Raw genomic sequence first — 25,587 nt, 5'->3', positions numbered from 1 at the left:
GTGAAAAAAAAAGAGAAATTTGCCCACAGCATCACAGAATTCTGTCAGCTATGTGGAAGGGGAAATCTAGCCAGTCCACCCTCTCCTCATGACCCCTACACATCTTCCCCTCTTCAATCTCCAATTCATCACCCTGAAGAAGGGTCTCGACCCAAACCGTCACCTACCCATAATTTTATTTACTGTGTGCCTCGTTGTCAGCTTCCCCTCTGCTAACGATGAATCATTCTACATTTCCTTGATTGTCGCCCGCATTGATTTGTCGTTGTCGTTGTCGGAGCTCCTCTATAACAGGTCCCCACCCGAAGCGTCACCTATCCATTTCCTCCAGAGGTGCTGCCTGACCCGCTGAGGTCCCCAACATCTAGTGTCTATGGTATAAACCAGCATCTGCAGTTCATTTTGTTTTACATTTCATCTCCGGAGATGCTACCTGACCCGCTGAGTTATTTATGCATCTTGGGGCCTATTTTTTTGTAAACCAGCATGTGCAGTTCCTTGTTTCTACTTCTATGTATGGGTCAGGGTGAACTCGGTGGGCCGAAGGGCCCCAATCCATTCTGTATCTTTAAACAAAAATAAACGGGGTGGGAATTGCGAATGTCTATTTCCTGACAGAGAACTTACTGTGGGGAACTTGGAGTTGTGAGTAATGTACTTGACTATACCATCAGGATGAGCAGAAATCATCAGACCAAGTATTTTCTCACTGGGCCAAAAAAAATGTGGTCAGCATGGGCAAGTTAGGCCGAAGGGCCTGTTTACGTACCATGACTTTAATTAGGTGAATTAGACTGAAGAAGGGTCTTGACCAGAAATGTCACCTATACCTTCTCTCCAAAGGTGCTACCTGTCCCGCTGAGTTACACAAGCATTTTGTGTCTACCTTCGATTTCTGCAGTTCTTTCCTACGCGGATTTAGGCAACTTGTTTTCCGGGAACTACCCTGTGCCACTTCTTGTAAAGGAGTGGTGTTGTGTAATAGAGTCGTATAGAATAGAAACAGCCCCAACTTGCCAACGTCAACCACAATGTCCCATTTCCATTGCGTTTGACTCACATCCTTCAAAATCTTTCCTCTCCATGAACCAGTCAAGCACTGGCAATAATCACTGCCTGTTCTATGTTTAGTTTGGTTTAGAGAGTTTGTGGGCTGGCACGGTGGTGCAGCGGTAGAGTTGCTGCCTCACAGCACCAGTGACCCAGTTTCCATCCCGACTACGGGTGCTGTCTGTACGGAGTTTGTCCGTGTTCTCCCCGTGACCCGAGCGAGTTTTCTCCAAGATCTTCGGTTTCCTCCAAAGGCGTACAGGTTTGCAGGTTAATTGTAAATGATCCCTAGTGTGTGTAGGATAGTGTTAGTGTGCAGGGATCATAGACTCAGTGGGCCGAAGGGCCTGTTTCCGCGCTGTATCTCTAAACTAAACAAAAAAAAACGAAAGATCACCCCGTACACCCGCACTATCCTACACACGCTAGGGACAATTTACAAATTTTACCAAAGCCAATTAGCCTAAAGCCTGCACGCCTTTGGAGTGTGGGAGGAACCCGGAGCCCCCGGAGAAAACCCCCGCTCGCGGTCAAAGGGAGAACATGCAATCTCCGTACAGGCAGCACCCGAGGCCAGGATCGAACCCGGGACTCTGGCGCTGGGAGGCAGCAACTCTACCGCTGCGCCACCGTGCCCGCCATGTTGGTGAAGTTTCAAAGGCATAAGGGTGAAATTAATTGTTGTGCCCTTTCAAAGGATAAAAGGTCAGTCCTGTGGCTCAGTATAAATAGCCAGGAGTAGATACTGAAATGAGATGAGAGTCTAAATGCAGAGGTGTCAGCACTGCTGCTAATCCAAGTTTTCATGATAGCAGGTTGCCAGACTAAAAAGCTATCTATCATTGCCTTATTGGAATAAACGCTGATCATTTAGAAGTCCGTCATTACATTGCGTAATGTGCAAATTACATGGGTCTGCTCAGTAAGAATGATTAAAGCTGTCAGCACCTTTTCACCGGCCTGTGTGTGCGTGTGTCTGTGTGTTAAAGGTGCAGACTTCTTCGCAGCAGCAGCAGAATGAAGCAGCATAGAGCCAGGCTTTCGGGCCTAGTGCAGGCATCCCTCTATGGGTACCACTTTGTCACATGTACCAAGGCACAGAGAAATTATTTGATTTTGCAGACAATGCGCAAAGTACTCAAAGAATCAGCGCGTACCTGGAGGCGGCAATGTTACAAAAGTATGCATTGTAGTCCCGGTGGGGCCCTCTTTGTTCTCAGTGGCCCCCCCACCCCACCGGTCTCCGGGTCCCTATACGTTGTCGGTGGCAACCCCCCCCCCCCCCCCTCACCGCTGCTCCTTGTTCTGTGAAGCTCCCCCGTGCTGGTTCCCTCCTTGTTCTCGGCGGCCTCCCCTCCCCTCCCCTCCCCTCGCCTCCCCTCCCCTCGCCTCGCCTCCCCTTCCCTCGCCTCGCCTCCCCTCGCCTCGCCTCGCCTCCCCTCCACTGCCTTCTCTCCATACCCCCTGATCCCTTTAGCCACAAGGGCCACATCTAACTCCCTCTTAAATATAGCCCATGAACTGTGGCCTCAATTGCCTTCTGTGGCAGAGAATTCCACAGATTCACCACTCTCTGTGTGAAAAATGTATTTCTCATCTCGGTCCTAAAAGATTTCCCTCTTATCCTTAAACTGTGACCCCTTGTCCTGGACTTCCCCAACGTCGGGAACAATCTTCCTGCATCTAGCCTGTCCAACCCCCTAAGAATTTTGTAAGTTTCTATAAGATCCCCCCTCAATCTTCTAAATTCTAGCGTGTACAAGCCGAGTCTATCCAGTCTTTCGTCATATGAAAGTCCTGCCATCCCAGAATCATTATATAGTGCCTTTCTAATACTCAAGGTGCTTATTACTCAAGGCGCTTTAGTCTGGTGTCAGTCTGGTGAACCTTCTCTGTACTCCCTCTATGGCAAGAACGTCTTTCCTCAGATTAGGAGACCAAAACTGAACGCAATACTCCAGGTGTGGTCTCACCAAGGTCCCGTACAACTGCAGTAGAACCTCCCTGCTCCATGCTGTACGACTTAACTAAATTAAACTCTGCAAATTAAGGCTTGTGAATTTAATTATATCTACACCTCATGGTTTGAGGTTATTTGGCCCATTGAGTCTACGCCAGCTCAGAGCAACCATTAATTTTAACCCGCTAGGTAATAATAATAATAATAATACATTTTATTTATGGGCGCCTTTCAAGAGTCTCAAGGACACCTTACAAAAATTTAGCAAGTAGAGGCAAAACATGTAAGGGAATGAAATAAATAGTAGAGACATGACTAGTACACAAAGTAAAGACAGAATTCAATTCAAAACACAATATGAGGCAATTCAAGCACAGATGAAAAGGGAGGGGGACGTGGGGCTAAGGATAGGCAGAAGTGAAGAGATGGGTCTTGAGGCGGGACTGGAAGATGGTGAGGGACACGGAATTGCGGATCAGTTGGGGGAGGGAGTTCCAGAGCCTGGGAGCTGCCCTGGAGAAGGCTCTGTCCCCAAAACTGCGGAGGTTGGACTTGTGACAAAAATGCTGGAGAAACTCAGCGGGTGAGGCAGCATCTATGGAGCGAAGGAACAGGTGACGTTTCGGGTCGAGACCCTTCTTCAGACTAAACCGCTAAATCAGATTCCCTCCAACTGCACCCCTACCCCTTTTAGGGACAGGCTTGTTACTGCATGTTCATATGTCATAGAGGTAGAATTAGGCCATTCGGCCCATCAAATGGGTGTGGTGAGGATGTTTCCACCAGCAGGAGAGTCTAGGACCAGAGGCCATAGTTCAGAATAAAAGGACGTACCTTTAGAAAGCACACCCTGCAGAGGAATTTCTTTAGGCAGGGTGTGGTGAATCTGTGGAATTCACTGTGGAGTCCGTCAGTGGATATTTTTAACGCCAAGATAGATAGATTCTTGATCAGTACAGGTGTCAGGGGTTATGGGGGGAAGGCAGGAGAATGGGGTTAAGGTGGACAGATAGATTAACCATGATTGAATGGCGGAGTAGACGATGGGCCGAATGGCCTAATTCTGCTCCTATCACATGAACTTATGAGTCTTCTCAGACATTCAATCATGCCTCTTTGTAACTCTTTATATATCAGAAGAAACTTTTGGTTCTCTCTTTTATGTTATTGGTCAGCTTACTTCCATACTTCATCTTTTCTGCCCTGATTGCCTTTTCATTTCCCTTATGTTGTTTTTTTTTTAAACATCCCAATCATCTAATTTTCAGCTAATCTTTGCAATATTCTGCCCTTTTCTTTTACATTAATGCTGTCTTTGACTTCCTTTGTCAGCCACAGTTGCCTCATTCTCCCCTTAGAATCTTTCTTCCTCAATGGCACTACCTCTTTCACACTGAGCGTAATACTGATGTGGGCAGGTCTGTCTGTGTATAACACTGGGGTACAGTACTGGTGGGGGCAGGTCTGTCTGTGTATAACACTGGGGCACAGTACTTGTGTGGACAGGTCTGTCTGTGTATAACACTGGTTAAGGGGGGACTTGATAGAGGTCTTTAAAATGATGAGAGGGATAGACAGAGTTGATGTGATCAAGCTTTTCCCTTTGAGAATAGGGAAGATTCAAACAAGAGGACATGACTTCAGAATTAAGGGACAGAGGTTTAGGGGTAACATGAGGGGGAACTTCTTTACTCAGAGAGTGGTAGCGGTGTGGAATGAGCTTCCAGTGGAAGTGGTGGCGGCAGGTTCGTTGGTATCATTTAAAAATAAATTGGATAGGCATATGGATGAGAAGGGAATGGAGGGTTATGGTATGAGTGCAGGCAGGTGGGACTAAGGGAAAAAAGTTGTTCGGCACGGACTTGTAGGGCCGAGATGGCCTGTTTCCGTGCTGTAATTGTTATATGGTTATATGGTTATAACACTGGGGTACAGTACTGATGGGGACAGGTCTGTCTGTGTATAACACTAGGGTATAGTACTGATGGGGACAGGCCTGTCTGTGTATAACACTAGGGTACAGTACTGGTGGGGGCAGGCCTATTGCTGTACAGTCCTGGGGTACTTTCAAGAGAGAGCTAGATAGGGCCCTTGAAGATAGCGGAGTCAGGGGATATAGGGAGAAGGCCGATTGGCCTACTCAAATCAAGAGAGTTTATTGTCATGTGTCCCAGATAAGACAATGAAATTCTTGCTTGCTGCAGCACAACAGAATATTGGAGGTATAAATACAGATCAGATCAGTGTGACCATATACCATAGAATATATATATATATATATACACATCAGTAAACAGATAACGTGCTATAGTTGTTATAGTTGCCGCTGCTCTCTCTTCACATTGTGTTTTTGATTTTCTGTTTTTGGATTGAATTCTGTTTTTAATTTGTGTCTCTGTGATGTCTTTATTACTTGTTATAATTCCGATTATATGTTTTTATTCCGATTACTATGTAAGGTGTCCTTGAGATGTCTGAAAGGCGCCCATTAAATAAAATTTATTATTATTATTATTATTATAGTTCATAGTTTGTTTGAAGTTGTGTTTAATAGCCTGATGGCTGTGGGGAAGCAGCTGTTCCTGAACCTGGATGTTGCAGACTTCAGGCTCCTGTACCTTCTACCTGATGGCAGCGGAGAGATAAGTGTGTGGCCAGGATGGTGTGGGTCCTTGATGATGCTGCCAGCCTTTTTGAGGCAGCCAGCATCATCAAGGACCCACACCTTGATGATGCTCCTGCACTACTGCTACTACTACTCCTGCACCTATTGTCTACAGTACTGGTGGAGAAGGGCCCATTCCTTCTCCCCAGAGAAGCTGCCTGTCCCACTGAGTTACTCCAGCATTCTGTACCTATTGTAGATTCTTGCTGAGGACAGGTGCCGGGGGTTATGGGGAGAAGGCAGGAGAATGGGGTTGAGAGGGAGAGATAGATCAGCCATGATTCAATGGCGGAGTAGACATGATGGGCCGAATGCCCTAATTCTGCTCCTATCACTTTTGAGCGCAGCGGTAGAGTTGCTGCCTTACAGCGCCGGAGACCTGGGTTCGATCCTGACTACGGGTGATGTCTGTACGTTCTCCCCATGGCGTTGTGGGTTTTCAACATCTTCGGGTTTCCTCCCACACGCCAAAGTAGGTTAATTGGCTCGGTATAAATGTAAAATTGTCCCTAGTGTGTGTAGGATAGTGTTAATAGAAACATAGAAACATAGAAAATAGGTGCAGGAGTAGGCCATTCGGCCCTTCGAGCCTGCACCGCCATTCAATATGATCATGGCTGATCATCCAACTCAGTATCCTGTACCTGCCTTCTCTCCATACCCCCTGATCCCTTTAGCCACAAGGGCCACATCTAACTCCCTCTTAAATATAGCCAATGAACTGGCCTCAACTACCTTCTGTGGCAGAGAGTTCCAGAGATTCACCACTCTCTGTGTGAAAAATGTTTTTCTCATCTCGGTCTTAAAGAATTTCCCCTTTATCCTTAAACTGTGACCCCCTTGTCCTGGACTTCCCCAACATCGGGAACAATCTTCCTGCATCTAGCCTGTCCAACCCCTTAAGAATTTTGTAAGTTTCTATAAGATCCCCCCTCAATCTTCTAAATTCTAGCGAGTACAAGCCGAGTCTATCCAGTCTTTCTTCATATGAAAGTCCTGCCATCCCAGGAATCAGTCTGGTGAACCTTCTCTGTACTCCCTCTATGGCAAGAACGTCTTCCCTCAGATTAGGAGACCAAAACTGTACGCAATACTCCAGGTGTGGTCTCACCAAGGTCCCGTACAACTGGAAAAATAGATTATGAAAGAAAACTGGCAGGAAAAATAGATTATGAAAGAAAACTGGCAGGGAACTGACTGCAAATGTTTTTATAGATATGTGAAAAGAAAGAGATTAGTTAAAACAAATGTAGGTCCCTTGCAGTCAGAAACAGGTGAGTTGATCATGGGGAACAAGGATATGGCGGACCAATTGAATAACTACTTTGGTTCCGTCTTCACTAAGGAAGACGTAAATAATCTGCCGGAAATAGCAAGGGACCGCGGGTCAAAGGAGTTGGAGGAATTGAGTGAAATCCAGGTTAGCCGGGAAGTGGTGTTGGGTAAATTAAATGGATTAAAGGCCGATAAATCTCCAGGGCCAGATAGGCTGCATCCCAGAGTACTTAAGGAAGTAGCTCCAGAAATAGTGAATGCATTAGTAATAATCTTTCAAAACTCTTTAGATTCTGGAGTAGTTCCTGAGGATTGGCGGGTAGCAAACATAACCCCACTTTTTAAGAAGGGAGGGAGAGAGAAAACGGGGAATTACAGACCAGTTAGTCTAACATCGGTAGTGGGGAAACTGCTAGAGTCAGTTATTAAAGATGGGATAGCAGCACATTTGGAAAGTGGTGAAATCATTGGACAAAGTCAGCATGGATTTACAAAAGGTAAATCATGTCTGACGAATCTTATAGAATTCTTCGAGGATGTAACTAGTAGCGTGGATAGGGGAGAACCAGTGGATGTGGTGTATCTGGACTTCCAGAAGGCTTTCGACAAGGTCCCACATAAGAGATTAGTATACAAACTTAAAGCACACGGCATTGGGGGTTCAGTATTGATGTGGATAGAGAACTGGCTGGCAAACAGGAAGCAAAGAGTAGGAGTAAACGGGTCCTTTTCACAATGGCAGGCAGTGACTAGTGGGGTACCGCAAGGCTCAGTGCTGGGACCCCAGCTATTTACAATATATATTAATGATCTGGATGAGGGAATTGAAGGCAATATCTCCAAGTTTGCGGATGACACTAAGCTGGGGGGCAGGGTTAGCTGTGAGGAGGATGCTAGGAGACTGCAAGGTGACTTGGATAGGTTGGGTGAGTGGGCAAATGTTTGGCTGATGCAGTATAATGTGGATAAATGTGAGGTTATCCATTTTGGTGGCAAAAACAGGAAAGCAGACTATTATCTAAATGGTGGCCGATTAGGAAAAGGGGAGATGCAGTGAGACCTGGGTGTCATGGTACACCAGTCATTGAAAGTAGGCATGCAGGTGCAGCAGGCAGTGAAGAAAGCAAATGGTATGTTAGCTTTCATAGCAAAAGGATTTGAGTATAGGAGCAGGGAGGTTCTACTGCAGTTGTACAGGGTCTTGGTGAGACCACACCTGGAGTATTGCGTACAGTTTTGGTCTCCAAATCTGAGGAAGGACATTATTGCCATAGAGGGAGTGCAGAGAAGGTTCACCAGACTGATTCCTGGGATGTCAGGACTGTCTTATGAAGAAAGACTGGATAGACTTGGTTTATACTCTCTAAAATTTAGGAGATTGAGAGGGGATCTTATAGAAACTTACAAAATTCTTAAGGGGTTGGACAGGCTAGATGCAGGAAGATTGCTCCCGATGTTGGGGAAGTCCAGGACAAGGGGTCACAGCTTAAGGATAAGGGGGAAATCCTTTAAAACCGAGATGAGAAGAAATTTTTTCACACAGAGAGTGGTGAATCTCTGGAACTCTCTGCCACAGAGGGTAGTCGAGGCCAGTTCATTGGCTATATTTAAGAGGGAGTTAGATGTGGCCCTTGTGGCTAAGGGGATCAGAGGGTATGGAGAGAAGGCAGGTACGGGATACTGAGTTGGATCATCAGCCATGATCATATTGAATGGCGGTGCAGGCTCGAAGGGCCGAATGGCCTACTCCTGCACCTATTTTCTATGTTTCTATGTTTCTATGTGTGGTCTCACCAAGGCCCCGTACAACTGCAGTAGAACCTCCCTGCTCCATGCTGTACGACTTAACTAAATTAAACTGTGTGCAAATTAAGGCTTGTGAATTTAATTATATCTACACATCATGGTTTGAGGTTATTTGGCCCATTGAGTCTACGCCAGCTCAGAGCAACCATTAATTCTAAACCGCTAAGTAGACAAAAATGGCAATAATGTCTTTCCTCCGATTTGGAGTCCAAAACTGTACACAATACTCCAGGTGTGGTCTCACCAAGACCCTGTACAACTGGGTACAACTTTACAAATGTGCGGGGATCGCTGGTCGGCGCGGACTCGGTGGGCCGAAGGGCCTGTTTCCGTGGCGTGTCGCTAAAGCAAACTATACAAGACAAAGCTCGTGAACATTTTAACAGCATGGTAGACTTTAACGGAAGTGGTATATGGTGCGTGCCGTGACACTGAGCTATCTGTGAAGACAGCGACCACAAACGGGGATGTTCCCTACACTGATATAGTTTGTGCAGGTTGGTTTTGATTTGAACAAGGCGTTGACCTTCAGCCACTCTGCTGTGGTCTGCAAGGTTGCTTGTTAACAGGGTTACATAAGATCCAGCCCACGTTCCCCGCACAGAATGTAGACCCAAAATGCTGGAGTAACCCAGCGGGACAGGCAGCATCTCTGGGGAGAAGGAGTGGGTGAAGTTTTGGAACTTCACACCCAACACACTCCCCATACTCATCTCTGCACCCTTCCTGATCGCACCCTCACCCCCTCATTGTCCCACTCTGTCCCCATCTCCTCGCCCGATCATTGTCCCACTCACTCTGCCCCCCCCACCCCCTCATTTCACCAGCTCGCTGTCCCTCAGGACCCTTCCCCACCACCTCGCCCCCCCCCTGGCACTTCACCAACCCCATCATTTCACCCACCCCCCCGAACCCAACACCATCACCTCCCCCCCCCCCTCACCCTTCACCCCTCCACACCCTCCCCCTTTCCTTGCAACACGCACCATTCCTTGCCCTTAACCATCACTTCCCCCCCCCACTCACACTCCGCACCCTACCGCATCACTTCACCCCCTCATTGTCCCTCACCAACCCCAACACCCTGCCCCAACATCAACCCCTCAGCCCCCTACCCCATCCCTCCATCCTCACAAGCCCATCGTCAACTCCAGCAACCTCCCCTATTAGATGAGGGCTCCATAGATGCTGCTGCACCCGCTGAGTTTCTCCAGCATTTTTGCAGTTCCTTCTTAAACACGTCCCCAATTTATCTCACCCGCCAACCCAGAACCCAACTTCATCACTTAGTTTAATTTAGAGATACAGCGTGGAAACAGGCCCTTCGGCCCACCGGGTCCGCGCCGACCAGCGATCCCCGCACATTAACACTATCCTACACCCTCTAGAGACAATTTTTACATTTACCAAGTCAATTAACCTACAAACCTGCACGTCTTTGGAGTGTGGGAGGAAACCAAAGATCTCGGAGAAATCCCACGCAGGTCACGGGGAGGGCGTACAAACTCCGTACAGACAGCACCCCTAGTCGGGATCGCACCCGGGTCTCCGGCGCTGCATTCGCTGTAAGGCAGCAACTCTACCACTGCGCCACCGTGACCGCCCTTCTCCCCGTCCATATCTCTCCATCTTCTCATCACTTCTCCACCTCATCCCCCCCCACACATCCCTCTCTCTGAGACTCGTTAATGGGGGGGGGGGGGGTACATCGGGTAAATGCACAGAGTCACTTGCATGGGGCAGCCTTTGCCCACTGAGGGTGGTCGGCATTTAGAATGAAATTGGGCAGTTTACACCCCAGCGGTATGAACACGGACTTTTCCAATTTCAGGTAGTCCCTGCTTTCTCCCTCCTTCCCCTCCCATTCCCAGCTCTCCCACAGCCCACTGTCTCCGCCTCTTCCTTTCTTCTTCCCGCCCCCCCCACCCCCACATCAGTCTGAAGAAGGGTCTCGACCCGAAACGTCACCTATTCCTTCGCTCCACAGATGCTGCCTCACCCGCTGAGTTTCTCCAGCATTTTTGTCTACTTTCGATTTTTCCAGCAACTGCAGTTTTTTCTTAAACTCTTAGGCATTTAGAATGATCTGCCAGAGGAGGTAGTTGAGGCAGGTACGACCACCTTGCCTAAACCCCATTTGGATGGGTACATGGATAGGGCAGGTTTAGAGGGATATGGGCCAAATTCAGGTAGACGGGACTAGTGTAGATGGGACATGTTGGCTGGCGTGGGCAAGTTGGGCCAAAATGTGTAGGAAGGAACAGCAGACGGAATGTGTAGGAAGAGTCTGAAGAAGGGTCTCGACCTGAAACGTCACCTATTCCATGGTTGAATGAATTAGTTTATTGGCCAAGTATTCACATACAAGGAATTTGCCTTGGTGCTCCGCACGCAAGTGACAACGTGACATACGACTTACAGACAAGTGAGGAGGATATGGATTATGTTCAGGCAGATGAGGGATGGGCTTGGCTTCATGTTCGAGTTGTTCCTGTTCTACCTTGTAGTTTGTCTCTATATTTCTCACCAATCTACATTCTTGGCCTTCCTTTGCCAAGTTCCAAAGGACCCGTGATCGAGTCTCTTGGCAGTTCTGTATAGGAAGGGGCTGCAGACGCTGGTTTAAACCGAAGATAGACACAAAAAGCTGGAGTAACTCAGCGGGTCGGGCAGCATCTCTGGAGAAAAGGACGGTGACGTTTTCAGGTTGAGAAACCTTCTCCAGAATAGGCCTCAGCCTTCAGACTTCAGTCTGAAGAAGTCTCTCGACCCGAAACGTACATAGATAAGGAAGTGTATAGATAAGGAAGTGTAAGGTGTGAAAACAGGACAAAGGGAATGGAGATCAAGGGAAATGGAGAATAGATCATTGTTAGCTGGGAGAAGGTAACCACAAAACAAACAGATAAAATATAGTCGGAGGCAGTAACACTGGTCGGAGGTACACAAAAATGCTGGAGAAACTCAGCGGGTGCAGCAGCATCTATAGAGCGAAGGAAATAGGCAACGTTTCGGGACGAAACCCTTCTTCAGACTGATGGGGGGTGGGGGAGAAGAAAGGAAAAAGGAGGAGGAGGAGCCCGAGGGCTGAGGAAGGGGAGGAGACAGCAAGGGCTAACAAAATTGGGAGAATTCAATGTTCATGCCCCCAGGATGCAGGCTCCCCAGACGGAATATGAGGTGCTGTTCCTCCAATTTCCGGTGTTGCTCGCTCTGGCCATGGAGGAGACCCAGGACAGTGAGGTTGGATATGGAATGGGAGGGGGAGTTGAAGTGCTGAGCCACCGGGAGGTCAGGTTGGTTATTGCGGACCGAGCGGAGGTGTTCGGCGAAACGATCGCCAAGCCTCCGCTTGGTCTCACCGATGTAGATCAGCTGACATCTAGAGCAGCGGATGCAATAGATGAGGTTGGAGGAGATACAGGTGAACCTCTGTCGCACCTGGAACGATTGGTTGGAGAACTGGGAAGGGGGAGGGGATGGAGGGAGAGGGAAAGCAAGGGCTACTTGAAATTAGAGGTACAGAAGTGTGAAAAAGCACTGACTCTCAGTCTGAAGAACGGTTTCGACCCGAAATGTCACCCAGAGATTCTGCCCGTCCCGCTCTCACTTTGTGTGTGTCTCTCTTCTATTGCTAGTTCTGGCAGCTTTCTAACGACTCTCCCTCTAACTTTTATTCTTCTGCCTTCCGCCTGTTCCTTTTCTCTTGCAGGTATGTGACTCAGCTGTCTAAGCTAAAGCTTCAGAATGTGTTCAGCTCTACATTGCAAGTCAATGACAGTGAGCGGAAGAGACAAAATGACAGTGAGAGAGGGGACAGAGAGTGTGAAACATGTACATCCAGGTAAGGAAGCAATTTCCAAAGGGAAGGGTGGCACAGTGGCGCAGCGCCATAGCCCCAGGTTCGATCCCGGCTATGGGCGCTGCCTGTATGGAGTTTGTACGTTCTCCCCGTGACCTGCGTGGGTTTCCTTCCTCCTTCCTTCAGTTTCCTCCCACACTCCAAAGACGTGCAGGTGTGTAGGTTAATTGGCCTGGTATAAGTGTCAATTGTCACTAGTGTGTGTGTGTAGGATAGTGTTATTGTGCGGGGATCGCTGGTCTGCGCGGACTTGGAGGGCTGATGGGCCTGTTTCCACGCTGTATTTCTCTAACTAAACTAAACTTGGAATGGGAATTTCCATACTTTGTGTGCTGTGACCCACATGGGATTTCTCCGGATGCTCCTGCTTGCTCCTAAAGATTTACAGGTTTATAGGTTAATTGGCTTCCGTAAATTGTTGCTAGTATGTAGGATAGTGCTAGTGTATGGGGTGATCGCTGGACCGAAGGGCCTGTTTCCACGCTGGGTCTCTAAAGTCTAAAGCCAATGTGAAGAGTGTTATCGAGTGGCATTTGGTCACTAACGCCTAGGGCTGCCAACCTTCTCACTCCCTAATAAGGGACAAAAGGTCAAAGTACGGGACAAATTCCCGACGGCAATTCGTTGACCGACTCAGCTTGGTGAGTGATGAGTTGGCCTGGGTGCTGGACTGCACACAAAGCCCAGCCGGTGGGCCAGCTGTGGAGCTTTGGCCCAGGCGTCACATACAAAGTCCGGCCCCCCATCCAACTTATAACCATCTAACAATTACAGCACGGAAACAGGCCATCACGGCACTACAAGTCCGTGCCGAACACGTATTCTCCCCTAGTCCCATCTACCTGCACTCAGACCATAACCCTCCATTCCTTTCCCGTTCATATACCCATACAATGTATTTTTAACTGATAAAATCGAACCTGCCTCCACCACTTCCACTGGAAGCTTATTCCACACAGCCACCACTCTCTAAGTAACGAGGTTCCCCCTCATGTTACCCCTAAACTTCTGTCCCTTAATTCTCAAGTCATGTCCTCTTGTTTGGATCTTCCCTACTCTCAGTGGGAAAAGCTTATCCACGTCAACTCTGTCTATCCCTCTCATCATTTTAAAGACCTCTATCAAGTCCCCCCTTAACCTTCTGCGCTCCAAAGAATAAAGACCTAACTATGAACCGATGATCGGCCACGAGAAGGAGGGGTGGTGGTGGTGTCGGCGGTAAGCGAAGGTCCGAAGGTCGGACAGCTGGCCGGGCTGCCGACCGACTGATGGGGCCACGGGCGAGGAGCTGCTGCTGCTGCACTCCATGGGCTGCACTCCACGGGCTGCACTACGTCGGGACGGGTGAGGAGGGGCCGGACGTGGCGCTCCGACCCGACAGTCCCCTCGACCCGAGTAGTAGCGGTCAAATACGGGACAAGGGCGGTCCTGTACGGGGCAAACCAATTTAGCCCAATATACGGGATGTCCCGGCTAATACGGGACAATTGGCAACCCTACTGACACCTGGTTTGGGTTTTGCCAGGAGCCAGAGCACATCTGAGCCTTGGGCCAAAGTGGAACAAGCTGCTGAATTCTGAGATTGACACACAGTGCTGGAGCATCTCAGCGGGTCGGACCGCACCTCTGGAGAAAATGGACAGGTGACGTTTCGGGTCAGGACCTTTCTTCAGATAGATTGTGAGGTGGAGGGGGGGGGGGTGGGGGGAACAGGAAGTAAGAAAATACCAGGACAAATCAGGGCCAGCAACAGATGACATCAGGCAGGGGGGTTCCCCGACAGGCTGATTGTTGGCTGGAGTTGGTGTGATACGTCATTCCAAGCTGTGGAACTGGTTAAGCAACTTACAATGGAGGGAGGGGGGGGAGCGGAGTGTTTCTATAAGTTACCCAAAATTAGAGGATTCAATGTTCATGCTACCCAAGCGAAATTCTGACAAAAGATGATACTGACCGACCTTGATATCTTGGCTGCATTTGACCAAATGTGGCGTCAAAGAGCCCTGGCAAAAAGGTGGCACAGTTGGTAGAGCCTCACATGCGCCAGCCACGTGGGTTTGATCCTGACCTTGGCTGCTGCCTGCGTGGAGTTTGCACGTTCTCCCTGTGACCGCGTGGGTTTCGCTGAGAGCGTTCTTTTCGACGCCCGGAGTTCCATCATCCGACGAGAGGGCCTGAAACATCGGGACACCGTTGCGGCGACTGCGGAGGCCTCAATAGGCCCCGACCACGGGTGAACAACAGGAAGAGGACTGGACTTTGTTGCCTTCCCTCACAGTGGGAAACGTTGATTCCGCTGTGGGGGGGGGGGGTTTATGTTTAATGTTAAATTCTGTAGTGTTGTTTATGTTATTTGTGTGCTGCATGGTAAAACCCCTGTCCCACGGTACGAGTTCATTCCAAGAGCTCTCCAGAGTTTGCCCTGATTCGAACTCGGAGATTTACGGTAATGGCCGCTCGTCGGTACTCGGGGCTCTCGTGGACGTTTTTTATCAGTGTTGAAAAATCTTCACGAGTCTTCCCGTGCCTACCTGCCGTTAGCGAGTCTTCCCGAGTAACTGCCGTTAGCGCTAAGAGACGTCCCCGAGCTCCGACGTACCCGCTACGTTCATTCTCCGTGCTTACCACGAGTTTGATTTTTTTTTTAACTCGGGAGAGCTCTTGGAATGAACGCGCACCGTGGGGCAGGGCTTGAACTCAAATTACACTGCACCAGTTGGTGTATGTGACAATAAATGTCCTTTGTCCTCCGGGTGCTCCGGTTTCCTATGCCATCCCAAAGACGTGCTAGTTTGTAGGATAATTGGCCTCTATAATTTGTCCCTAGTGTGTAGAGAGCGGAGGAGAAAATGCTATAACATGGAAGTAGTGTGAATGGGTGTTCGATGGGCTGGATGGGCCGAAGGTCCCATATCCGTGCTGTATCTCTAAACTATACAAAACCGGGAAAAGGACACAAGGTGATGGAATAATTCAGCAGGTCAAGCAGAATTTATGGAGAACAGGGGGATAGGGGACAGAGAAGGAACTGCAGATGCTGGTCTATACCGAAAATAGACACACAATGCTCAAGTAAAATGTCTGGAGATTGGATCAGAACTGAAATGTCACCTATTCCTTTTCTACTTGAACATTGAGAGGTGATGTTTTAGGTTCAGACCCTTCTTCCATCATAAGGTCTTGGCCTGAAAGGTCTCCTATCTCCATGTTCTCCAGAGATACTGCCTGACTTGCTGAGATACTCCAGCACTTTGTGTCCTTTTGTGTATTAACCAGCATCTGCAGATCTCGTTTCCACCATTTATACTAAACATATGCCAATGGATGTCCAATGGATGGAGTCGTATATTGCACCATGAAAGACAATGTCTGACATCAAACATCCCAGCACCAGGAGATTGCTGCCAGAGTGAGGTGGCAGGGTGGTGCAGCGGGTAGAGCTGCTGCCATACAGCGCCAGAGACCCGGGTTCGATCCCGACTATGGGCGCTGTCTGTACAGAGTTTGTACGTTCTCCCCGTGACCTGCGTGGGTTTTATCCGGGTGCTCCGGCTTCCCCCCACATCGGTGGCACAGCGGTAGAGTTGCTGCCTTACAGCGAATGCAGCGCCGGAGACCCGGGTTCGATCCCGACTATGGGTGCTGTCTGTATGGAGTTTGCACGTTCTCCCCGTGACCTGCGTGGGTTTTCTCCGAGATCTTCGGTTTCCTCCCACACTCCAAAGATGCACTAGAATGTAGGTCTAATGCAGTCCTTGTTTTCTAATGGGATTGTCTGCAATAACGCCTTGCTTTTGCACGGATATTTGTTCTTTTCACGGATGTTTTGGCCGTTGTCTGCGTCCAATGGTGTCCGAGGCCCAAACCTCTTCAATGACAGCTGCTTTATCACTGACCTTCGTTGCATCGTTGGTTCACCAGACTGATTCCTGGGATGTCAGGGCTTTCATATGAAGAAAGACTGGATAGACTCGGCTTGTACTCGCTAGAATTTAGAAGATTGAGGGGGGATCTTATAGAAACTTACAAAATTCTTAAGGGGTTGGACAGGCTAGATGCAGGAAGATTGTTCCCGATGTTGGGGAAGTCCAGGACATGGTGTCACAGTTTAAGGATAAAGGGGAAATCCTTTAGGACCGAGATGAGAAAAACATTTTTCACACAGAGAGTGGTGAATCTCTGGAACTCTCTGCCACAGAAGGTAGTTGAGGTCAGTTCATTGGCTATATTTAAGAGGGAGTTAGTTGTGGCCCTTGTGGCTAAAGGGATCAGGGGGTATGGAGAGAAGGCAGGTACAGGATACTGACTTGGATGATCAGCCATGATCATATTGAATGGCGGTGCAGGCTCGAAGGGCCGAATGGCCTACTCCTGCATCTATTTTCTATGTTTCTATGTTAGGCGAGAGGGGCAGATGGTCACCGGACCCATTTACAATCCCGACCCTGCAAACACCAGGTGTTGGAGAACATCCTGTCATGGACAATGTTAGTGTTACAGGAGTGCCAGGCACTGACTATTCCAGTCACCGCCACGATGTACCATCGCATCTCCTCCCCTGTTGGTTTCCGCCTTTTGCCCACAAATCTCTAGTCCTCTCCGACACTTTAGGGCAGCGCGGTGGTGCAGCTGGGAGAGCCGCTGCCTCACAGTGCCCAGGTTCGATCCTGACCTCAGGTGCTGTCTGTGTGGAATTTGCACGTTCCCCATGTGACCTTGCTGGTTTCCTCCCACATCCTAAAGACGTGCGGGTTTGTGGGTTAATTGGTCCCGGTAAATTGCCCCTAGTGTGTGGGGAGTGGATGTGGGATTGGGATAACAGAGAACTCGTAACAGAGAACTCGGTGGCTGGTTACATAGAAACATAGAAAATAGGTGCAGGAGTAGGCCATTCGGCCCTTCGAGCCTGCACCGCCATTCAATATGATCATGGCTGATCATCCAACTCAGTATCCTGTACCTGCCTTCTCTCCATACCCCCTGATCCCTTTAGCCACAAGGGCCACATCTAACTCCCTCTTAAATATAGTCAATGAACTGGCCTCAACTACCTTCTGTGGCAGAGAATTCCACAGATTCACCACACTCTGTGTGAAAAATGTTTTTCTCATCTCGGTCCTAAAAGATTTCCCCCTTATTCTTAAACTGTGACCCCCTTGTCCTGGACTTCCCCAACATCGGGAACAATCTTCCTGCATCTAGCCTGTCCAACATCTTAAGAATTTTGTAAGTTTCTATAGGATATAAGTTGGCATGGAAGGGCCTGTTTCCAGGTTGTATCTCTAAACTAAACCAAACTAAACTAAACCTCTCCCCAACTATATCTGAACGTCACCCCCTCCCAACCTGGTTTATTTATTGTCGACCAGCATCTCCCCACTGTCCTGAGCACTGGCAAGCTTCCCCCTTCCTCCTCAGTCCCAATGCAAGGTCTTGACCCAAAATGTCAACTTGCACCTTTTGATCCACAGATGCTGCTTGATCCGCTTGAGTGCATAAAATCACATGAGATCCTGGCATGGACTGGCAAAGGACAATAATGTTTGTATTACAGGAATGTCCGGCACTGACTATTCCCCTCCAGCCACGTTGTTCTAAATGTGCCGTTCCAAATGGGCGGCAGGCTGGCCCAGCGGTAGAGTCGCTGCCTTACGGCGCCCGAGACCCCGGGTTCGATCCTGACTACGGGTGCTTGTCTGTGCGGAGTTTTACGTTCTTCCCGTGACCTGCGTGGGTTTTCTCCGAGATCTCCTTTTTCGTCCCACGCTCCAAAGACACCTTCCATCACAGTGAGGAATGCGGAGGAGTCACTGTGGTGGATGTTGATGTTAAATGTGTTTTGTGTTCTGTTGCTTTTTTATATGTACGGCTGTACGGCAAATCAAATTCCTCGTATGTTGCAAAACATACTTGGCTAATGAAGGATTATTGGGATTGTTTGTAGGTTAATTGGCCTGGCATTAATGTAAAACTGTAGTGTTAATGTGCGGGGATCGCTGGTCGGCGCGGACCCGATGGGCCGAAGGGCCTGTTACCATTCTGTATCTCTAAACTAAACTAACCTGTACAGGTGACAATAATAATCTGCACTAACATTAAGTAACACACTTGTAATGCATTCCTTCAATTAACACTTTTTCCCCCCATTTAGTCAGCTCCTAAACTTGTTCCCACAAGAATGGAATGCTTCAGACTGTGAAAGTATTTACAAGTGGATCACATCATCTCGTATTCAACGGTGAGACTTTCATTTCTTCTTTTCTTAATTATGTTTTAGGTTTGTTAGAGTCATGGAATGATACAGTGTCGAAACAGTCCCTTCGGCCCATCTTGCCCGCACCGGCCAACATGTCCCAGCTGCGCTAGTCCCACCTGCCAGCATTTGGCCCATATCCCTCCAAACCTGTCCGATCCATGTATCTGTCCAAACTTCTTCTTAAATGTCGGGATAGTCCCAGCCTCAACTACCTCCTCTGGCAGCTTGTTCCATACACCCACCACCCTTTGTGTGAAAAAATCGCCCCTCAGCTTCCTATTAAATCTTTCCCCCTCCACCTTGAACCTATGCCCCTCTGGTCCTCGATTCACCTACTCTGGGCAAGAGGCTCTGTGTGTCTACCCGATCTCTTCCCCTCATGATTTTATACACCTCTATAAGATCACCCCTCGTCCTCCTGCGCTCCAAGGAATAGAGTCCCAGCCTCCTCAACCTCTCCCTGTAGCTCAGACCCTCTAGTCCTGGCAACATCCTCGTAAATTCCAAGGATCTGGGTCATGCGTAGAGGATTCCTAGTCATTCCCAGGATGTGACTCATGTATGCATTGTCCATCGCTGGTACCCTTGGGAAGGTGGGGGTGAGCTGTATCCTTGGACCACGGCCGTGCTTCTAATGGAGCTGTTCTAACTGTGATGTTACACCCAGCAATGGTTCAATGGTGTAGGCAGCAACTGCAGATGCTGGTTTTAATCGAAGATAGACATAAAAACCTGGGCTGAAAGTCACGGGAACAGGAAACGAGAGATACAGGGGATGATGTAGAGAGATATCTTTTCACCCAGAGAGTTGTGAATCTGTGGAATTCTCTGCCACAGAAGGCAGTGGAGGCCAATTTACTGGATGTTTTCAAGAGAGAGTTAGAGTTAGATTTAGCTTTTGGGGCTAAAGGAATTGCGGGGTATGGGGAGAAAGCAGGAACAGGGTATTGATTTTGGATGATCAGCCATGATCATATTGAATGGCGGTGCTGGCTCGAAGGGCCGAGTGGCCTACTTCTGCCTATTTTTCTATGTTTCTAAGAACAATGAAGGGTTCAATGGTTCTTATCACACGTACTGAGGAGGTACAGTGATCTTCTTCATTTGCATACAGTTCAGTAAATTAGTACCAGACATAAATGCAATTCCAGCTTAATTGCAAAGTGTATCGGTGTAGCTTCTTGAGACCATATTCGAAAGCCGCCAGGTTTTGGCACCGTTTTCAAGGTCCAAGCTGCAGATGACTATAAACATAGAAACAAAAAATAGGTGCAGGGCGTAAGCCATTCGGCCCTTCCAGCCTGCACCGATCATCCAGAATCAGTACCCTGTTCCTGCTTTCTCCGCGTATCCCTTGATTCCGTTAACCCTAAGAGCTATATCCAACTCTCTCTTGAATACATCCAGTGAATTGGCCTCCACTGCCTTCTGTGGCAGAGAATTCCACAGATTCACAACTCTCTGGGTGAAAACGTTTTTCCTCATCTCAGTCCTAAATGGCCTGTCCCTGGTTCTGGACTCCCCCAACATGGAGAACATTTTTCCTGCATCTAGCCTGTCCAATCCCTTAATAATTTTATATGTTCCTATAAGATATCCCCTCATCCTTCTAACCTTGGCCCAGTTCAACTACCTTCTCTGCCACAGAAGGTAGTTGAGGCCACAGTTCATTGGCTATATTTAAGAGAGAGTTAGATGTGGCCCTTGTGGCTAAAGGGATCAGGGGGTATGGAGAGAAGGCAGGTACAGGATACTGAGTTGGATGATCAGCCATGATCATATCGAATGGCGGTGCAGGCTCGAAGGGCCGAATGGCCTACTCCTGCACTTCTATGTTTCTATGTTTCTGTGTTCCACAGTGGGAATGTTTGTTGGATTGTTGTCTGTGGAATGTCGGAAGATATGAGACCCGACAGACGTATAATAATGAGAGGCATAGATAGGGGGTCGTATCTCAGGATGGAAAAATCTAATATTACATGCATAGGTTTAAAGTCAGAGGGACAATGATTAACGGTGATGTGCGGGGCAAGTATTCTACACGGGGAGTGCCTGGAACACGATGCCAGGCTTGGTCGTGGAGGCAGATACGATAGTTTTAAGATGGAAAGTGATTTTAAATTAGATGGTCAAGTAGATGGTCAAGTAGAACTCCCAAAAAGTCTGGAGGTAGTTAAGTCCAGCTTCTTTCATTTAAGGCAGCTGGCAAAGGTGAAGCCCATTCTTGAACGACAGCATTTTGAAACAATAATCCATGCCTTCATCACGTCTTGGCTGGATTACTGTAACACACTTTATTTTGGAGTTGGCCAATCTTCCCTTGCACGTCTCCAGTTGGTCCAGAATGCTGCTGCTGGCCTTTTAACTGGAACACGTAAGAGGGAGCACATAACGCCAATTCTGGCCTCCCTCCACTGGCTGCCGGTGTACTTTAGAGTTCATTTTAAGATTCTTTTATTTGTTTTCAAATCTTTAAATGGTCTCGCCCCGCATTACCTCTCTGAGCTGCTTCATCCCTACGCTCCTGTCCGGTGCCTCAGGTCAGCTGATAAGCGGAAGCTCAGAGGGGATAGAGCCTTCTCTGTTGCTGCTCCCACATTATGGAACACTCTGCCTTTGCACATTAGACAGGCCCCTTCACTGTCCATTTTCAAAACTAATCTTAAAACCCTTTTCTATTCCTTGGCTTTCGTCCCTGCATGAGACTTTGCTCCTGTTTTAGTGTTTCTATTATTGTTTTTACTGTCTTTTAATGTTTTTATTGTTTTGTTTTATGTTTATGATTAGTCATGTACAGCACTTTGTTGCAACAGTGGTTGTTTTTAAAGTGCTCTATAAATAAAGTTCAGTTCAGTTGCATTTAAGAGGCTTTTGGATCGGCTCATGGATATGCAGGGAATAGAGGGATGTGGATCATGCACTGGTGGATATGAGATGGCCTGGAGGTAGTCCATAGTGTTCCCTTGTGTAGGAAGGAACTGCAGATGCTGGTTTAAACCGAAGATAGACACAAAGAGCTGGAGTAACTCAGCGGGACAGGCAGCATCTCTGGAGAGAAGGAATGGGTGACGTTTCGGTTTGAGATCCTTTCTTCAAATTGCCAGCTTTTCCAATCTGAAGATGGACCTCGACCCGAAACGTCACCCATTCCTTCTCTCCGGAGATGCTGCCTGTCCCGCTGAGTTACTCCGGCTTATTGTGTCTATCACAGGGTTCCCTTGTTGAAGTGGGAACAGGATTGTGCAGGTCGGCACAAGAATCTGCAGTAAGTAGTTGTTGGGTACCTGGAACGCGGGACTTAAGGGCCTGTCCCACTTACGCGATTTTTCCGGCGACTGTTTTGGTTTTGGTCTCCTAATCTGAGGAAAGACATTCTTGCCATAGAGGGAGTACAGAGAAGGTTCACCAGACTGATTCCTGGGATGGCAGGACTTTCATATGAAGAAAGACTGGATAGACTCGGCTTGTACTCGCTGGAATTCAGAAAATTGAGGGGGGATCTTATAGAAACGTACAAAATTCTTAAGGGGTTGGACAGGCTAGATGCAGGAAGATTGTTCCAGATGTTGGGGAAGTCCAGAACTAGGGGTCACAGTTTAAGGATTAGAGGGAAGTCTTTTAGGACCGAGATGAGAAAATCATTTTTCACACAAATCTGTGAATCTGTGGAATTCTCTGCCACAGAAGGTAGTTGAGGCCAGTTCATTGGCTATATTTAAGAGGGAGTTAGATGTGGCCCTTGTGGCTAAAGGGATCAGGGGGTATGGAGAGAAGGCAGGGATGGGATACTGAGTTGGATGATCAGCCATGATCATATCGAATGGCGGTGCAGGCTCGAACATAAGAATTTTGTAAGTTTCTATAAGATCCCCTCTCAATCTCCTAAATTCTAGAGAGTATAAACCAAGTCTATCCAGTCTTTCTTCATATGAAAGTCCTGACATCCCAGGAATCAGTCTGGTGAACCTTCTCTGTACTCCCTCTATGGCAAGAATGTCTTTCCTCAGATTGGGAGACCAAAACTGTACGCAATACTCCAGGTGTGGTCTCACCAGTACCCTGTACAACTGCAGTAGAACCTCCCTGCTCCTATACTCAAATCCTATACCCAAATCCAAACACACGTTCTCACGAGAAGGTTATTCAAACGTATTGCAAGCTGTTACAAGGATTGCTTTACAGTCAGGTGCTTAGGAGAATGCTGCATCATGTTCTATTCATGTTCCACACATGGAGTGACCCAGTCTGTGCGAGGAAAGGTTCCCAATCTGCTTTGAGACACAAAACACTGTGGTAACTCAGCGGGTCAGGCAGCATCTCTGGAGAAAAGGAATGGGTGACATTTCTGGTCGAGAGAGACCCTTCTTCAGACTCTCTGAAGACCCTTTGGAGATGGGTGTCCCATTCAGTTCGGTTTAGTTTGTTGTCACGTGTACCGAGGTACAGTAAAAATCTTTTGTTGCGTGCTTGCGATCTAGCCAGCATGATCATACTAGCGGGAGAGTCTGGGGCCAGAGGTCACAGCCTCAGAATTAAAGCACATTTTTTTAGGAAGGAGATGAGGAGAAATTTCTTCAGTCAGAGGGTGGTGAATCTGTGGAATTCTTCAACACAGAAGGCTGTGGAGGTCAAGTCAGTGGATATATTTAAGGCAGAGATAGATAGATTCTTGATTAGTACGGGTGTCAGAGGTTACGGGGATAAGGCAGGAGAATGGGGTTAGGACGGAGAGATAGGCCAGCCATGATTGAATGGCGGAGTAGACTTGATGGGCCGAATGGCCTATTTCTGCTCCTATCACTTATGAACTTGTAATTACAATCGGTCTATTTACAGTGTATAGATACATGATAATTGTATTTTGCTCAGACTTGCACCTGACGTTGTTCCCCCATCATGCATCCACGCACTGCATACTGTCTGAGATCCGTCTACAGACAGTTTGAAGAAGGGCCTCGACCCCAAACGTCACCCATTCCTTCTCTCCAGAGATGCTGCCTGTCCCGCTGAGTTACTCCAGCATTTAGTATCTATCTCCGGTGTAAACCAGCATCTGCAGTTCCTTCCTACCCAACCAGCTTTTCACTGATTGATTTGTTGATGGAATGAAGGATACAGCTTGAAGACAGGACCTTCGGCCCAACGGGTCCATGCCGACCACACTGGTTCTATGCTCTCCCACCGTTGCACCCACTGCCTACTGCGGGTAATTTACGGAGCCCTGTTAATCTACAAAACCGCGCGTCTCTGCGATGTGGGACACAGCCACACGGAGAACGTGCAAACTCCACACAGGCAGCAGCCGAGGCCAGGATCGAACTCGCGTCTCTGGCATTCTGAGGCAGCGGCTGTGCCACTGTGCCGCCCTGATTTCTGCGATCATTTTTATTCCATTACTCCCATTCATTGCCAATGATATCCATGAGACCCCACCAAGACTAGTACTGCCAGATACATTGATGAAATTAAAGAGCATACCCAAATCACAATGGACTCTGTGTAGGGAGGAACTGCGGACGCTGGTCTGCACCAAAGATAGACACTAAATGCTGGAGTAACTCAGCGGGTCAGGCCGCTTAGCTGGAGAGAAGCAATGGGTGACAATAGACAATAGGTGCAGGAGTAGGCCTTTCGGCCCTTCGAGCCTGCACCGCCATTCATAGATACATAGAAAATAGGTGCAGGAGTAGGCCATTCGGCCCTTCGAGCCTGCACCGCCATTCAATATGATCATGGCTGATCATCCAACTCAGTATCCTGTACCTGCCTTCTCTCCATACCCCCTGATCCCTTTAGCCACAAGGGCCACATCTAACTCCCTCTTAAATATAGCCAATGAACTGGCCTCAACTACCCTCTGTGGCAGAGAGTTCCACAGATTCACCACTCTCTGTGTGAAAACGTTTCTTCTCATCTCGGTCCTAAAGGATTTCCCCCTTATCCTTAAGCTGTGACCCCTTGTCCTGGACTTCCCCAACATCGGGAACAATCTTCCTGCATCTAGCCTGTCCAACCCCATAAGAATTTTATAAGTTTTTATAAGATCCCCTCTCAATCTCCTAAATTCTAGCGAGTATAAACCAAGTCTATCCAGTCTTTCTTCATAAGACAGTCCTGACATCCCAGGAATCAGTCTGGTGAACCTTCTCTGTACTCCCTCTATGGCTATAATGTCCTTCCTCAGATTTGGAGACCAAAACTGTACGCAATACTCCAGGTGTGGTCTCACCAAGACCCTGTACAACTGCAGTAGAACCTCCCTGCTCCTATACTCAAATCCTTTTGCTATGAAAGCTAACATTCAATGTGATCATGGCTGATTATCCCCAATCAGTAACCCGCTCCTGCCTTCTCCCCATATCCCCTGACAATGCTATCTTTAAGAGCCTTATCTCGATGTTTCGGGTCGAGACCCTTCTTCAGACTGAGAGTCAGGGGAAAGGGAGACACAGAGATATGGAAGAGCATCTTGGTGGGCCACAGGGAAGAGAGGAGATACCCTTCAGACTGATCGTAGTGGGGGTGGGGGGGGGATGTGTTTAGTTTAGAGATACGTGGCAACAGGCCCAGTCCACGCTGACCAGTGATCCCCGCACACCAACGCTATCCTAGGGACAGTTTACAGTTTTACCGGAGCCAATTAGACCACAAACCAGTATGTCTTTGGAATGTGGGAGGAAACCAGATCTCCCGAAGAAAACCCACACAGGTCA

At 48.2% G+C, this 25,587-nt stretch overlaps 1 protein-coding gene across 2 annotated transcripts in view; it reads left to right on the top strand.

The window, feature by feature from the left end:
* The window catches only part of LOC116981783 (alpha-2,8-sialyltransferase 8F-like), a 50,961-nt gene that overhangs the window by 16,336 nt on the left and 9,038 nt on the right, over positions 1-25,587 (top strand). The window contains exons 2-3 of one of the 2 annotated variants that reach the window (XM_033034863.1): positions 12,469-12,600; positions 18,770-18,856. In XM_033034863.1, the coding sequence (XP_032890754.1) occupies positions 12,469-12,600; positions 18,770-18,856 (219 nt within the window). The remainder of the gene's footprint in view (positions 1-12,468; positions 12,601-18,769; positions 18,857-25,587) is intronic. The other variant, XM_033034865.1, reaches the window with a different exon arrangement.

Source organism: Amblyraja radiata, chromosome 16, assembly GCF_010909765.2.
Source record: "Amblyraja radiata isolate CabotCenter1 chromosome 16, sAmbRad1.1.pri, whole genome shotgun sequence".
NCBI lineage: Eukaryota > Metazoa > Chordata > Chondrichthyes > Rajiformes > Rajidae > Amblyraja > Amblyraja radiata.
The sequence above is the reverse complement of the archived record's forward strand: the minus strand, read 5'-3'. Positions and strand labels throughout refer to the sequence as shown.